The 16,648-nt window shown below is 46.7% G+C and overlaps 1 protein-coding gene across 2 annotated transcripts; it reads right to left on the bottom strand.

The window, feature by feature from the left end:
- Positions 1–271: 271 nt before the first annotated feature.
- LOC144106752 (uncharacterized) lies at positions 272–16,198 on the bottom strand. 2 transcript variants are annotated; one of them, XM_077639597.1, is made up of 4 exons: positions 16,068–16,198; positions 4,926–5,105; positions 4,427–4,568; positions 272–3,983 (listed from the first exon to the last, which is right to left on the bottom strand). In XM_077639597.1, exons 1-4 carry the CDS (start codon positions 16,118–16,120, stop codon positions 3,822–3,824), a joined length of 537 nt encoding a protein of 178 aa, XP_077495723.1. In that variant the 5' UTR covers positions 16,121–16,198; the 3' UTR covers positions 272–3,821. The 2 variants fall into 2 exon arrangements, with proteins under 2 accessions (XP_077495723.1, XP_077495722.1); XM_077639596.1 differs by lacking the exon at positions 16,068–16,198 and adding an exon at positions 5,200–5,565.
- Positions 16,199–16,648: the final 450 nt, after the last annotated feature.

Raw genomic sequence — 16,648 nt, 5'->3', positions numbered from 1 at the left:
TCTGTGTCACCACTGAAGCTGAAAAGGTGCGACATGCTGTCAGCACTGTCCACCAAAGAAAAAACACTTTATGAGAAGTGTGTGTGCAAAAATATTGATGGAATAGTCGAGATTGATTGTCCCGCCGCGGTGGCTCAGTGGTTAGGGCGCTCGACTACTGATCCGGAGCTCCCGGGTTCGAACCCGACCGCGGCGGCTGCGTTTTTATGAAGGAAAAACGCTAAGGCGCCCGTGTGCTGTGCGATGTCAGTGCACGTTAAAGACCCCCAGGTGGTCGAAATTATTCCGGAGCCCTCCACTACGGACCTATTTGTTCCTCTCTTCTTTCACTCCCTCCTTTATCCCTTCCCTTACGGCGCGGTTCAGGTGTCCAACGATATATGAGACAGATACTGCGCCATTTCCTTTCCACCAAAAACCAATTATTATTATTATTAGTCGAGATTGCTTTATTAACCAAAGGCCAAGCAGCTGCGAACACGTCTGCCAACGCTTCACCCTTTATGTAAGAGTTCTTAGTGTGCCTGTGCTAATTTCATGCGGGATTTATTACAGGTGGCATCTATAAAGACACCTCCGAGTGACAAGCTCCACAGCACATTGAATAAAACAAGGAAGAGTGCTTTTGAAGCCCTGGCAGTCAGCCTTGTAGGGAGGAAGATGTTTTCATCTGCAGCTACCTCATATGGTAAGCAGCAGTGCGCAAGGGATTGCGGCAACTCGCGTGGCACCCTACTTGTGCTAGTGTAGCCATTATTTGTACAAAAAAGAAAATATGCGGTGTGTGCACAAAATGAATGCTTCCTTTCAGAATATATGCGAAAAGTAGGCATTGCCTTTTTGCAATCCAGACACAGTTACCCAAAGTTCAGCCAGAAATTGTGTCACATACTTTTGTGCTACAATATATACCTGGATCAAAGAAGTGCGATTAATTTTTCCTCTGCACAGGCAAACAGATGGAACCCAAGGCACGGGAGCACTTGTCAGAATTGCTGCAAGCTACTATTCATGAGGTACTTAAGAATTTGGTAAATTTATCACCGATTTTATTCGCACTGTCGGTTCAGGTGCTCATATTTTTTTTTTCTGGCAGGTGGGACTCGTCATTCATCCCGAGCAGCAATGGCCTTGCTGCAGCCCGGATGGCGTCATTGCATTCCACGATGCCATTCACCTCGTTGAAACCAAGTGCCCGTTTTCTCCGAGGAGTGATGTATTTATTGATCACGAAAAAGAGATTAGCCATATTCCATATGTGCAATATGTTAATGGCAAGCTGGCAGTTAAGAAAACGCACCAATATTACACACAGATAATGGTCATGTTGTACATTTTGTGGGGGAAAGAAGCCCTTCTCTATGTATACTCCAGCACACATAGTGTCACCATAATGGTTGAAAAGGATGTTGCCTTCTTGGCTGAGTTCATTCCAAAGCTTGAAAACATTTATTTCTCTTACTTGCTCAAACGGCTAGCCAAACAAGCATAAATTTCTGTATGGCAATTTTCAAATCATTAGTGGTGTACTGTACATAGTGTTAGTATGAATAACTGTTGTTTCTGTAGTTGGATACAACATAAATCCACAGTAAAGCTCAACTTACACTCGTGACTGCCGCACAGAACTCCTCCCCGACAAAAAAAGTAGACAGCTGAAAAAACTTTTCTTGTCAGTTAAACAACAACCGTATCACAAGTCAAACTTTTAAGTTCAAGAAAGTGTATCCCTTCTGCTTGGTTGAATTAGTTTGCTGCTGCGGTTGGTCAGTGCAGTAATGCAAGACCAAATGGATCATAGCCCATTATTACCAACTGCTATTTTTTGAAGGTTTGGCTTGTCTATGGGGTTTAACATCCGAAAGCGACTATGGCTATGAGGGATGCCATAGTGCAGGGCTCCAGATAATTTTAGTTGCCTGGGGTTCTTTACCGTGCACTGACTTCACACAGTACATGGGCTCTAGCGTCGTCTCCAAATGAAGTCACTGCATTGTATCCTGCTATAAAGCCAGTTTTTGTGCAATAAAGAACTTGTATTCTGTATCGCCAGTATCAAAGCAAGCAATATCACCACATACTGCATGCCCAAGTAAAAATATGTGCAACCAAGCAATTAGACAGTACACGTCAGTAATTAAGAAAATACATTACATCCAAAACATGTCACACTTTCAAACACCATACAGGAAAGTTACATAAGCCTCAACTGAGCATTACAGTAAGCATTGTAAAACAGATGACAAAATTGCAGTACTCAAGAACAGTTGCGCACAACACAGCCATGCCTTATCGGTATGGATACACGTTTCCATGCGAAGCTGTCCATACATCGAAAAATAAAAGACTTCAACCAGAAAAAAAATGTATCTATTCTGCATATGTTGGTGTGCAACAAAGTTGAAATAAAAACTTTTGTAATTAAAAATGAATTGCTCTGGGTGCTGTGATCATAAATATTTGTCCAGTTTGAAGTGCCTTGTGGGTCATGACGCATGTAATGGTGTATCAAGACTCAAATGTCGAGACATCATTTGATTACCGGTTACCATAGTGAATACCTTGTAAACAATGGACGGTAAGCTGGTGAGCAAACTTCAACTAGAAACAGATGCAACCGAGGCTCCACCTATAATGCATCCTGGCATAAAAAATTACTGTATTTGTGTCATTCATAGTAGGATGACAGGAAGCAGCAAGGCATACAGAAAATAAGCCTTGGCTCCTAAAAAAAATTCGTAACTATATACTGTATGTAATAAGCAGGACATGTCAAGCCACTACTGTAAAAGTAACTCATCATAATACATGTGTGTCTAGCATAAGTCTTGCACCTCCTTTCACAAAGCTTTGTTCTTATCAGGCTTGTGCACAACTGCAATGGATATTGCCCAAAGCACACATCACGAAGGATTCAAATTAGTCAGCTCTCCAGTTCATCTGGCACATTTATAATTGGTGCTTGAAGGTTCACAAGAATGCGGCACATTCGCATTATTTCAGTCATGTGGGGGATCAGGTCAATTGGTACCCTTGAATTCAAAATATTAAACAACCTAATGCCCTGGATTTCTCTTTCAACATGTACACGTACTTGTGCAACATCATAAGTCTCCTGAAGTTCTTCAAAGGTAAACTGTGCATTTCTCTTTGAAAAGGGAGCCAGAACCACAACACCACTTTGACTACGTGCTGGTGCCTTTATGCCAGTAAACCCTTTATCAGCTAAGACATCTCCAGGCTCTATCCGGTTCAGGAATCCTGAATCTATAGTAATGTGAGTATCTGAAGCCCAGCCTCCATAGGCTTGCGATATAAAGCTAACTGTACCATTTGGCAATATACCAATCAAAAATTTCAAAGTGTAGCCACCTTTGTAATCAGAAAAAAGAGCCCGCCTTTGCTCCACAGTGGCTGGCTCTTCAGTCCTTAGCTCAGTGCAGTCAATGATGTATTGGCAGTGGCAGTGTGGGTAGTGGAGCCTAAAACAAGCAGGCATTGCTGCCTGAACAGTTTCGAGTGATGGGCAAGGTATCCACCTCTGCATTGCACTTAGCAGGTTGCTTAAAAGAAAAAAATATCCGGCTTACAGTAGTACGATGAAGCCAAAAAGCACTGCGATACTGGCAAAAAGACGCTCAAAGTTTCATTTTCATCAAGAAAATTGCCAGCTTTTGCGAAACTGGCACATCAACTTCTCTCACAACAGTAGGTGAGAGCACCGACATTAAAAGAGCAAATACATATGTGTTCACACCGCGCAATTATCTGAAGGCACCCTGCCTTTCGACAAGGGAGAGGTAGCAAAGAAATGTGCATCTTCACTCGTCTGGCCCAGTGGAGGTAGACCTTTTGCTGGAGTCAACTTGTATGCCACAATCGACGGTGTCACTATGGGCGACCTGTGTTGAAGCTGAACTCTGTAACGTCACAGACAGGAACAGAGTGCAGGGGCCTACAAAAAAGTCGTCAGTCTGAGTCACCTGGAAAGACAGGTGTAGGAGGCCACCGTTAGTAGCATGATAAATCAAGGATGGGTTTTGGCTAATAGGCACGAATGAAAACACACCAGAGGTAAGCAGAACAAGCCATCCACATTTAAAACCAAAATCATCCCACACATTATGATAGTGAATGCGCCTGGTGCGGGGACAAACCAACTTTATATCATACTACTTGAGGTTGCCAAAACATAATGCTAACTTCCAAAATACACAGCGCTAAATCAGAGCAATGGGAGGCAGCGTTGTCCAGCAAGTCTGGAGCCTTGTGCGACCAGAATTACGGAGCAATATAAAAGTTTATTTTTGCTCTCTCCCTGGATACAGTAAAATACACCATTCTCTTGCATCCCTAAAGAATAACATGCAAAACTAGTTACATTACCAAAAACAACTACAATGAGTTGTAATAAAATTTGGCTGACCACAGATGCACTAGAGGATGCCATTGGTGCCTGAGGTTCATCTCCACAACTGCACGGGGAGCCCTTGGGTGAAATTTGCTTTCCACTGCCTCCTGCAGCTTGGGTAGCCGCAGCTGGAAGCGACTGGCTTCGTCGCTGAGCTCTAGAAAATTTGGGCGAGCAAACATGTTAGTGCACAACACAACCTAAAATGCGTGAGCCGTGCACAACCCATCCATAAAAGAAAAACAAACTTAGCAGCGTAAGGCAACAAAAACAGAGCCCCGAAAAAAGTTGTAGCGCCAAAAAGGACAACACACAGCAAGCGAACGGGACAAGCGCCACTTCCAACTGTTTATTCACCGCGATTACGAAGGAATATAAAGAAACAATCAAGACGGGAAGCAAGAACGACACATGCACTCGAGGATTGTACAAAAACAGAGAAGATAACAGAGCTCTTTGTACCGCATGAAAACTTTAACGGCACATCACTATATATCCCTTCTGTAGTGCTCACCTGTTGAATCTCTCCAGTTTTGATTCTGGGAAGGCGCCGTCGCCCCTTCCGTAGCACGACGGAAATATGCTTGGCACGTAAGCAGGGTGATTGGCGATGGTGCTTTTTCGATTTCCCACAAAATGGGCGCTGCAGATGCGTGTTTGGCCCCGCACCGGTTGCCACAATTCTCCATCGGGCCTGTCCATGACAAAAAAAAATGCGACTACGCTGCAACTTTTACCGCAAACGCGAAGAATCGCAACCTTCCGAAACAAACGAACGCGTTGTTTACCTTGCACGCCGCACCGCTCTGATCCAGCGTTCTCTCCGCTCGTCCTCATATGACCTCCACGGGAATCGATAAAACTCCACACGTGGAAGCTTCCTGGCAGTATTGGCGTAGCTGTTATGGCATCCGTACACGCAACAGTATACCGAAGTGGCCTTTTTTCGCCTAACACTCGGGGCTGTACCGCGCTGCGCCATGACGACGCGGCGGGCAGGAGGGAACAGACGCCTTTTTCGACTGCTGTCCACAGAGGGCGCCACGTGTACGCTTGACGCAGGGAACAGAGTTGTGCGAAGGTTGCCGTCATGTTCCACGCTGTGCAGGAAAGCCACTGCTCGTGCGTACGGGGGCTGCTTTCATTGGCTCGCTACATGTGTAGAGCGCGTGGGCTTGTTTTTTGCGTACAAATTGCACTCATTCGCAAGTTTCTAAACATAACGTCCAAAAACTAATATGTTATTTGCCGAGGGTGTGTATACAGCATGAAAAAAAAATCGCCGAAGGTTAACAGCAAATCATAGGCATGACAAACTGAGGAAAAAATAGCAGTAACGGCCTGCGAGTTTTTTTTTTTTTTGGAACACGTAATTTCAGATGAACAAGCAGACCCGTTCCGGATGGGACCGCGTCTTTCTCGTTCATTGTTCCTGCACGCTCTTAAGAAGAAAAAAAAAGAGTATGGCCATGAATTACTTTACTCACAACTAGCACCGCAGCATGTTCTGTGGGAGTTATGGGCGGAAAATACGAAAACGCATCTCCGTAGAACCACATTAAAATGATTAAATGATTAAAACAGACACTTTCTTTAGTCCGTACATGTACTCTATATGGTTCCCAAAGCAGTTTAGCCCCGTCTGTTCTCTCTGTGGACACCATAAGGCAGACGCACCACACATCCTATACTCACGTAATCAAGACAAGCCGTCGAACAGTCTGCAGCTCTCTACCCAATCGCAGTGGGAGGCCGCGCTACTCAGCTCGGACCCGGAGGTTCAACTGCGAGTCACAGAGCGGACCGAAGAGGTCGCCACCTGGCGTCCGGCCTAGAAGAGGAGCCCACCGCGGGGAGGGGAACGTCACCCCAACCCGCGCCTAAGACCTCTTCTTTAGTGATATTTACCTCCTCCATTAAAACGATTCTATAGCTTGTTGCAGGCAAGCAGACTAAAGCAATACCAATGCATTGAACAGGTGAGTCTGACCTAACGAAAAAAATTCAAACTGAATTGCTTGCCTAAAACATTTTACCAAGCGTACCGCGTTGCTAAACGCAGTGAAATGACGAATCTGTAATGAGCCTTGAAAGTACTCTTTCTAGTATATGTGATTAGCTTTCCTAATTTTTATTAGGAAGCACTATGTTTTCATGACTTATTAAATTGCAATATTTGGTCGCGCTTATCGCGACCCATTCCCAAAAGCCACTTCAACCGCCGACCTTCTAAATGGCACTTCGTAAAACGCTTTTCTGTTTCCAGTGCGGTTGCTGAAGTTTGCCGCACTGCACCCAGTCATAACTGACGATTGCATCCCTTACTACCACAGCAGCACACCAAACCTGACTCCAAAGGTGTGCGCGGAAAATTTTCGAAATGTAACCTGCAGTGTGGGCTCACATGAGGCGTCGAGCTAAAGAGGGGTCGTTCGGCACTGCGCCTGTAAGTCAGCTTTCCCGCGGAGAGTTTGACACCTGACGTCATGAAAATCATGTGATCGCCTATCGGCGAATGGCGCCGCCGCCATTTTCTTGCATTCCGCTCCCGCCGACTCCCACGCTAGACACGGAAAGCAGCATTCTCCACACAGTCTCTTTGCAGAATGCCTGGGAACAGTAAAAGGGATGAATATGGGCGCCACCTCTCAATGGAAACCATCGCAAGCTGGGCTGCTTATTTCCACGCCAGTTGTCCTTTGCCTTCAAGAAGTTTTCCCGGGCAATGAACGCTACGAGTTTTCCCTTACAAGCAGGCTACTTGAAGACTTCCTTGAAAATCTTTTTATGGTAGTACGCCTAATGAAGCCAGTGCCGACGGCATATGATTTAAAATGTGCTCTGAGGCTTGTGAGTGTGAGCCAGTTTCTACATATACCGCGAACAACAAGCTATGAGCTTGATGATCGAGAGTACCTCGTCGATCTCCTTTCTCAAGCAAAGAAGCAGTGCTCAGAAAATTCGCCTGAAGAAATAGCCGACTCTCAGATTTTGTTCATTGAAGAGCTGACGTCAAAGGAATGTTCTATTCTATACTACCTTGGAGGCTTCATCCTGAAAGCGTCTTAAAGTCCATATCTGATTGCTCCCAATGCCAGGATGCTTTCATCGGAACAGCAAGCAATGAATATGCCTCTATGACAGTTCTCAAGGAGTATGTAAGTGATGGACGGAACTTGATTTATCCGGGCAGTGAAGTGATCCTCACTCTCAAGAACTAAGAGGAGTACTTCACAGGCGCTGTCGCGCGGTTTACAGACAAAATACACACGGGGAAGTCCTCGCTGAAATCGCTCACAGAATACTTTGCGAAGAGGTAGACCGGCCATGCCTGAACACATGCGCAGATCACAAGGAAGCAAGAGGGAAAATGCTGATAGCCACTTACACACAAGACTGCGGCTACGCCTCCATCTACGTCAGCACCCAGCCACACGTGCGGGTGGTCACGGAAGCACAACTTGCGCTGGTGTTAGTCTTCCTTACAGACGCTGTAATCAGAGTGAACTTTTCGTGTACATGCACATAACTTAAGCGTGAGAGAAATTTAAGCGTAAGAATCATAAGCGGCATTATACTTGCAGTGAATCGTCGTTCGTAATCATTTTGTAAATACTGTGCTTCAAGGTTAAGTCATTGTTCTTGGGTGCGCCTAAGTATTTATGTTTTGATTGCATATAGTGTATGCATGACACAGTTGTGCCACCGTTGCATAATAGTGTAAGATGACGTAAGCATGCCATGCGTGCGTACTTAAATATGCAGCTGTTCATTTGGCGTAATTCACCTTCTTTCCGCTATATCACACGTAAGCGCAATGATAGCAAGTTCACGGCTCAGGTGTGGCAACGACGGCGAGCAGTTGCCCGCCGTGATCACCTATCGCAAAACAAAGATATCCGCTATACTTTCGCCAATCGTCTCGAAATAGCGAATGTATCACCGAATCTTTACTCTCACTTTTCATCTAAACTATAAAAGGAATGATTATCAAATCTAAAGTCCAATTCAAGCGGGGCCACCTCCTTCTAGGGGCGTCACGCAGCAATTAAACTCGCACCTCGCGACCAGCGGATGCTGACACCAGCTGCTATGCCTCCGCGCTGTGACGTTTTACTATATTTCATCTCGCAAGTTGTTTCCTGCGCACCGTGAAAGGTAGAACTCTCTCGTCGAGTCAGGCACAAGGATGACAACAAATAGCCCCTCAAATATATTTGAGCACAGTTGCGACTGTTTTTCAAACAATTTTTGAAGTAACTGAAATGATAATTCAGGATGGTGTTCTGAAAGTACAGCTAGAGTTTCATGCACAGGTTAAATTAGTAGGGCACTTTTAAGTGAGATCATAATCACTTTTAACTCGGGGCAGACGTTTTAGAACGTCACAGGATATGTAGACAACGAAAGAGAAAATAATTAAAACCGCAATATTCCAATTTTTGAGGAACCGTCCTGTTCACTGCAATTCGGTTTAGCAGCTTCAAATTTGCTCCTTCCTTCTTAGAGATGGAGCCACCAGTCGTGGAGCGGCGCGCGCGGAGGAACATATTTTGCAGCACACGCCGTTCTGATTGGCTCAGATCGCCGCAGCCTTCACAACGCTGCAAACAATTTGCGAGATGGGATATAGCCAGCTGCTGCGCGCGCTCTGCACATGTCGCTTCTGCCAGTGACGTCACACCTGTGCCGATAGTGACGTCTTACCAGCTGCCGCGCGCGCTCGGACGGGCTTCAGAAGCCAAGTTAAATTTGGCCCAGCAGGCCTCTCATGAACCGAAAGAGACACAGCTCTCGCTTTGAAATACTTTTTTTCTTGGAGGGGGGAGGGGGTTAATGTGAACACTATTAACATTAAAATAGTGTTATAAAAATGGTATGTAAGTTGGAGTAATGTACATGTTCCATTGTAATGTTACATTAACGATAAAAATTAACAAATAACGTTGTGCGTTATATAGAAAACGCTGTTTTAACGCTCTGATCAAACATTGTTTTAATATAGTCTTCGAAACGTTAGTAAGTGTCGGAGCCGTAAGTACAGAGCAACATTACAAATGTACCCAGAACTTCTCCCACTGGTTTTACTAAAAAGATGCTTTTCAACTAGCAGTACTTTGCACCACATCTCTTAGATTTCACTCGCCATAGACTACATGCACAGCCTCATTATTCTGTCAGAAAACTTTGGTTATTACGCATTCGCCACTATCATCCTTGGGGCATTCCTTAGAAATGGGTATATAAGCTTGACTCCATGATATTCGTTCGGAGGTGAGGAAATATGAGTTGCTTGGGGAAGGTTATTCTAACGTTTATACGTAACATATTACAATAACCTTAGAAAAAAGGAAGATAAGCACATTGAAGTAACATTCGACCATAACAAAAATCTAACATTATCGTATGTTTCGGTGCTACGCGGTAGCTCGTGTAAAATCCGGTGTTATCACACGTATGACAGAAACTCGCTGAGATTAACCGAAACGTGGCTGCGAGATGACATTAGTGATGGCAAATTAAGTGCTTGCAGACCTGCCGAATTTCCTCCTCTTTCGTTCAGACCTCAAAAACGCACGAGTTGGATTTGTTCTGATGGCTGCAAGAGCCACTTATCATGCATTGCTCTGAACATTTCATGCGACCTTCAATCAATTTGCCTCATCTGCTGAACCGCACCACGAGGTTGAAAATTGTGCAGTGATTGGGTAATGACAATCCAAACAAATGCAAGTTGACGCCGTTTCACCGCCGACAGGACCCATTTTCTTTCCCATACAGAGTTGCTAGAGCATTCCAGTAGCGCTCATTAAATCACATCATCATCAGCAGCAGCAGCAGCAGAAGAAGAAGTGAAATGGACGACATCGCTAGCAGGCCTAGATTCCTGGACGGCGAAGCTGCAGTTCCTCCCCAAGAGGCGCCCATCTCTCCGCGCAGCAAAGACGCTGCACGTCAGCTATTGTTCCTGGTGTCCGGCGCAGCCGTCACAGCGGCGGTCGTGGCCATCGCTTTGACCATCAGCGTCTACCTCATCAACCGCCGAATGACAGACAGCGACGAAACGATGGGTGCCTTCTGCTGCCCGCGTCAAGCCGCAGAACTGGCCGCGTACGTCAACACCAGCCTCAATCCTTGCACGGATTTCTTCGCATACGTGTGCTCCAACGCCATCAGAAGCGGCCACTCCAGGCGCCACGACCGAGACGCCGACCTCGTGCGTGCGCTGGTCACGGGCTTCATTCCCAAGGACGCGGAGACGCGCGACGCGGGACAGTTCCTCACGGCATACTACAAGTCTTGCGTGAGCGACGTCCCGCACCGCGAGCTCTTCCTGACTACCATGGCATCCGCTTTGATCCGGAGCGCATGGCAAAGCCCCGGACAACTTGACACCAGAAGAGCGTTTGGCTTCATGGTCGCGGTCTCAGTTAAGTATTTATTCCCATCGGCAATATTCGTCTCCATCGGGCCATACAAGTCAGCCATACAGTTGACGGTCTTTCTCATGTGCGACGTTAGCGGCATCTTTTCCGATGCAATAGCCGCTACGGCCAAAGTACTGAGGGAGTACATGAACACGACCAAGATCGAGCTAAAGGACGTGGCCAGTTTGGTACAAGACGTGTGCATGAGGTCGTCCGCAGTCGTTGGTCACAATGCGACGTACACAATTCCCTCAGGACGCGAGACCTTCAGCCGGGAAGTATGGGATATCGACGACCTCGAATTGGGCCTCAGCTCTGTGGATTATTCGTTGCAAGACGTGAGGTCCGTCGAGGTCCTGAATGTCCAGACGATCAGGCTGATCCACGATCTTATCGCGGCAATGATGAAAGACGCCGACGGCCGCGCCCTTGCGAAGATGACTGTGTTCCTCGTGTCGCACAGTGTGGCACTTGCGGCCGCGGGGTACTACAAGGCTTACGGCAGGTCCGCGCGGGTCCTTTTCGACGTTTGCATGAGGAGCGCGACAATAATGTCAAACACTTGGTACGCGTTCACCTCCGAAGTGTTCACCACCCGTGAAAAAGACGCCGAAGCTATGGCAATGTTCTCTTTCGTGAAAAGAGCCGTCTACACGGACTGCGAGAAGAGCTCGCTCTTCGAAGCTGAAGACCTCCATCGGCTTAAAGCATTCTTCAAAGATGTTTCCCTGGTTACTCCAAAAAACGCCAGTCGAGTCGCTGTGCCAAGACCATCACCCGTTTTCGCGGAGAACCTGCTTAGAGGCCGTGCATACGATATCGACGTGGCCAGGGAGCACCTACGAAGTGCGCGGGACGCGCGAATCGTCACCTACGCCGCCGTGCAATTTCTCGGGGAACGACGCTTGATACTACCGGCCTCCATGTACGGCTACATATACACAGGCCCCGGCAACAATCAACTGGCGAACGCCGCTCTTCTGGGTCGGCTGATGGCGGAGGGCCTGTGGTACATGGTGCTCTACAGAATGGCGTGGACATCGAAGACTTGGGCGAACATCGACCGTTTCACGAGGTGCTTTGTACGCAACTACTTAAACAGCAATGACACTGGCAGTCCGGAGCATGAAGTGGCCACCGTCCCTGCACTAGGCCTATCATCGATCTCAAGGGCGCTTAAGAGGCCCGACTGGCACACTGTCAAGATGGCCTGGAGTATTTGGCGCCTTTCGAGCGCGCAGCTTTTCTACATGTTGGGCAGCCACCACCGCTGCCCGAAGGAATACTCGCCCGCTGCTGTGCGCTACATCAACACGGCGCCAACGTACGTTCAGGACTTTGCGAGGGCATTCGAGTGCCCTTCAGGAGCCCCGATGACGAAGCCTCGTCGGTGTCTTCTCAAGCACGAGTCACCCGCATCGTAAGATACGACGGTTGTTCGTAGATTGACTGGTTATCCGGCTGAGTAACCTGTATATGTGTGTGCGTGCCTCTCAGAAGGAAATTGGTTTTCCACGTTCTATAGAGTGAGAGAGCATTTTCCCCGAAACCCTTCTCCAGAAACGAATAGCAATGCGGGAATGTGTGCTGGGAACTTAAGCTATTTCGCGATTTGTTTTTTTCGGACACCGTCACGGTTTGAAGGCATATTGTGCGGGAATTTTGTGATGCGATTGTCTCAGAAAAAAAAAATACTTTGAGAGCAGATCTGCGAGGGGGTGTTTTTGCCGGTTACAGGTGAAGTATCTTTTTATCACCGTAATAAGCACAAATTGTGGAACTGAAGTGGTCAATGGCGCTACAATGTGACTGATATGTGATTGGACGTGGCCAGGACTTTCAGATCACCGGCTTTGAAACGACGAGACTGAAGTATCGCGACTAGTAAGCAGGTCGTCTTAGTTAGCAATATTGTTTTAGGTTTCTTTGCCTAAGTGAGTTCTTCGGACCTGTTTAAAATTTTGTCCATCTCTGTTGTTACCCTCAGTTGTTCCAAGCCATATTCAATGAAATCGGACTAGTGGACGACTTTGCTCCGCGCGTTGTAATCTAGAACGTGATCGCGCATTGACGCAGACTGTCCACTTTCCGGAGTAGTTAATTAAGGAGACGTCCTGGCTTGCATGAGGAGCACCTCCCTGGTGCTCGACATTACCGAGAATGCTTCTGCGGCTGCAAACGTATTGGTCGGTATCCTTGGCAATCGGGGTTCTATGAAGACCAAGTCCTTAGGGGGGCTTTGACGGGACCATGTCCTGTGTTGACTATTCGCGAAAGACACCGTAGTCGTATGAAGTTTCAGATGGAGAAAAAGCTCTCCGCAGTGCTCAGCACGGGTCAGGTGGCCAAAATATACGTCAGCGACCTGCCTAAGGTAAAGTTCCCGTCCTGTATGAAACTCGACACTTTATATCACACGCGAAGTACAATAAATTGTAGGGTTTTAACGTAGTTAAACCGAGTGGGACGTGCGAGAACTTTTGCGCACACATGGAAGTTGATGGAGACGAGGACGTGCAATGCATAGCGCGAGGCGTAATCGGCTGCGGCGATTGCATAGTGCTGTAACAGCTACCGGCAGATTCCCTTGCTCACTGTTTCGAAAATTTCCGCATTCAAAAGACCTTTTTGGGTGTTTTCATATCTTTAATTATTTAATTCTCAGATATTCTCTCCTGATATTTTGTTTCTTCTTTTTCTTGTAAATTACTCTGAAATTTCAGCCAAGGCAAAATCATTAGCTTGACACCAGTTTATCCTCTTCTATGGGGTGTCCCCACTGAACCCTGGCCAATCCCCCATCGTGGGTATGTGCCTTGTGACCAAGGCAACAACAACAACAGCATAGTGGTCTCGTGCAGTAGACAGCGAACCTGATCTGTTCGCGCCGCGCGAGTTCGAAACCGAATAGCGGAAATATTTGTTTTATTTGTGCAGGTTGATCAAGGTGAACCGCAAGGTCATGCAAGCCTCAAAATTATTGCTTGGGTTCGACCATGTTAAAGTAGGGCTTTCACACTAAAACCTTTTGTTGGACCCGTAACCAAATGCTAGATGTGGGTCCAGTAAGTGATAAGTTTACTAGGCGGTATGAGCAACAAAATAACAAAATAGTTAGTCTTTTTATGTACAGTACGCAGTTAAGATTATAAAGCATCATATGATGGGACGAGTATACATATGAATACATTGTAAAATATATACAAAACAGTACATATTAGAGCACCAGAAAGGCAAAAAACTACACCTTGCGGAAGACTAGAAGCATTCAACAGTTATTATACATGAGACTGAGAGTCGGCGCATCTTGGGAACCGATTAAGCAACTGTATGTTTACTGAATTTCACTGGTGTCACATACATGTCAGCATGGGCAGTGAAGACCACTGCGGGATAGGGATAGTGATTTGCTTTGACGCGTTTAAATAAAGGCTAAACATTTTTTTGCTATTATCTACGACCGTAAGGAACAATCGCGCATGCATTAAACTGCGTTCACTCACTGTGCACAGACTCATCCTTCTGTATACGTGGGCATTAACATATGAACGTGTCAGACCCTCAAGGCAGAGCTTCAGGCGATCCCAAGGCGATATTTTTTCTGAAACCTGCCTGAACTCAACAACCGAGCCTCGAACCGAAGGCGACGTTCTAGCGCCCCTAGTGTTCCCATTAGGCCTAACAACGCTAAACCGTCCGTCATTTTTTCGAACTTCATAGGCTTATTAGGGATCTGCTTCCCATAGGCAGGCCGGACAGGTGCCACCCTATATCACCGCGACATTTTGTCCGCGCTCGCGCTGCCAGTTTTCGCCCGCTGTTTCGAAGTGCCCGCCGTTCACATCTGCGTGGTTTTGACGCAGGCGGCCAGCGCTGGTCTGCAGCCATGCATGTCCTCTAATTCAGCGAAGGTCAAATTTAGTATGGTCAAACATAATTGAGCTTTTAGACTGACGTTGGAGAACACAGGGACGACACAAACACTGGTGCGCAAACTATCAACTGAGGTTTATTGCGGTGTGCACACATATATGAGGTTAACGTGTCAAAACATAAAAAAAACACATCTGAATCAGCTACTTTGCTATCATATCGCCAAGCATCAGAAAGACTTTGTCCCAGCATATCGGCTTATGTTTGTCCAAGCATATCGGTCTTCTGATGCTTGACGATACGATAGCAAAGTTGCTGGTTCAAATGTGTTTTTTATGTTTTGACATGTTAACCTCATATATGTGTGTACACCGGAATAAACGTCAGTTGATAGTTTGTACACCAGTGTTTGTGTCGTCCCTGTCTTCTCCAACGTCAGTCTAAAAGCGCAATTATGTTTGACCATGCTAACTACCAACTAGCCCAATTTGAAACCCTCTTAATGTTCAAATTTAGCGCCACGCGAAGCGCGGCTCGGCTTGCGTTATAGTGAATTAGGCTTTCGCTTATATAATCGAAAACGACTTGCAAAAAAAACGGCTATCCGCTTTCACTCATCCGGGACACTTGGCGCCACCGAAGCAGCTGTCCTACTTCCACGGATGGCGCAAGTGATGACGCAACGAAAACGAAACGAGCCTCCGTCCCGTATGTTCCAGGATTTAGTGTCATGTGCCAACGAGCAAGATATATGGACTGAGCTTGTTAACGTCAAAGACCAGCTCCCTCGTGGCACGTATCCTGGCGTCATTTACAGATTTGCCTGCGCCGACTGTTCATCAGTGTACAACCCTGTACAAAAGCGCCGCCGCGGTGGCTGAGTGGTTAGGGCGCTCAGCTGCTGTCCCGAAAGACGCGGGTTCGATCCAGTCCGCGGCGGTCGAATTTCGCCTCCATCAAAATTCTAGAGCCCCGTGTACTGTGCGATGTCAGAGCACACTAAAGAACCCCAAGTGGTCGAAATTTCCGGAGCCCTTCACTACTGCGTCCCTCATATCCTGAGTTGCTTTGGGACGTTAAACACCGATAAACGAAACCAAAAGCCGATAGCTCCCTTCTAAGGCGTTTTGAAACTTGGAAAATACACCTTGGCGCAAATAAATTCGCAAAGACAAAAGAGACAAGCAGACAACGGCGCCTTGTCTCTTGTGCGTGTGTGAATTTATTTGCGCCAAGGTGTATTTTCCAAGTTTCAAAATGCTAAACCAACTAGCCCGGCATCATCCTTACTATGCTATATCCCTTCTAATACACTTCATTGAAGCCAAGTCTGCGAAAGTGATAGTCGGACTCACGTGCTCCAGTGTGGTGCAGTGAAAGCACATGTCCGTTGGCAAGCGTGGCACATATGGACTTGTACGCTTCTTCCCCATTCCGGAGACTTGTCCTCGACAGCACTAGCGAAAGAGTAACAGCGAAGGCAATCGCCGAGCATGCGATGGAAACTGGCCACGAGATTAACTGGGACTAAGTAAAGATAGTGGCAACGGAAAATGAATGCGTCAGCCCGCCGAAGCCTCGAGTCACTTATCATCCAGACAACGCATAACGCACTACACAAGAACAATGGCACCCTGCATGCTATCTATGTCAAGTCACTAAAAACACTACTGAGCGCTACAAAAACTGGGGTCGTCCAGCATGGCAGCCGCGTTTCGAACAAGGGAGCCGTAGCGCTCCCGAAAAGTCGTTTGTTTTTTTACCGTGGTCAGTGACCAGAGAATTGCGTTGTAACGCAGCCCCCGGAATCCGCGCGCAGGAAAATGTGTCGATGCACCACGGGTTACTTTAGAATTCGACCGGTGATATGTAGACACCTGTATTTCGTTTTGTCCTTTCTACTTTACTATAAAGCTCTGCGTCCGATGACAATTAA

This window comes from Amblyomma americanum, chromosome 10 (genome assembly GCF_052857255.1).
Source record: "Amblyomma americanum isolate KBUSLIRL-KWMA chromosome 10, ASM5285725v1, whole genome shotgun sequence".
Lineage (NCBI taxonomy): Eukaryota > Metazoa > Arthropoda > Arachnida > Ixodida > Ixodidae > Amblyomma > Amblyomma americanum.
Note: the sequence above shows the minus strand (reverse complement) of the source record. Positions and strands in the feature narration are given on the sequence as shown.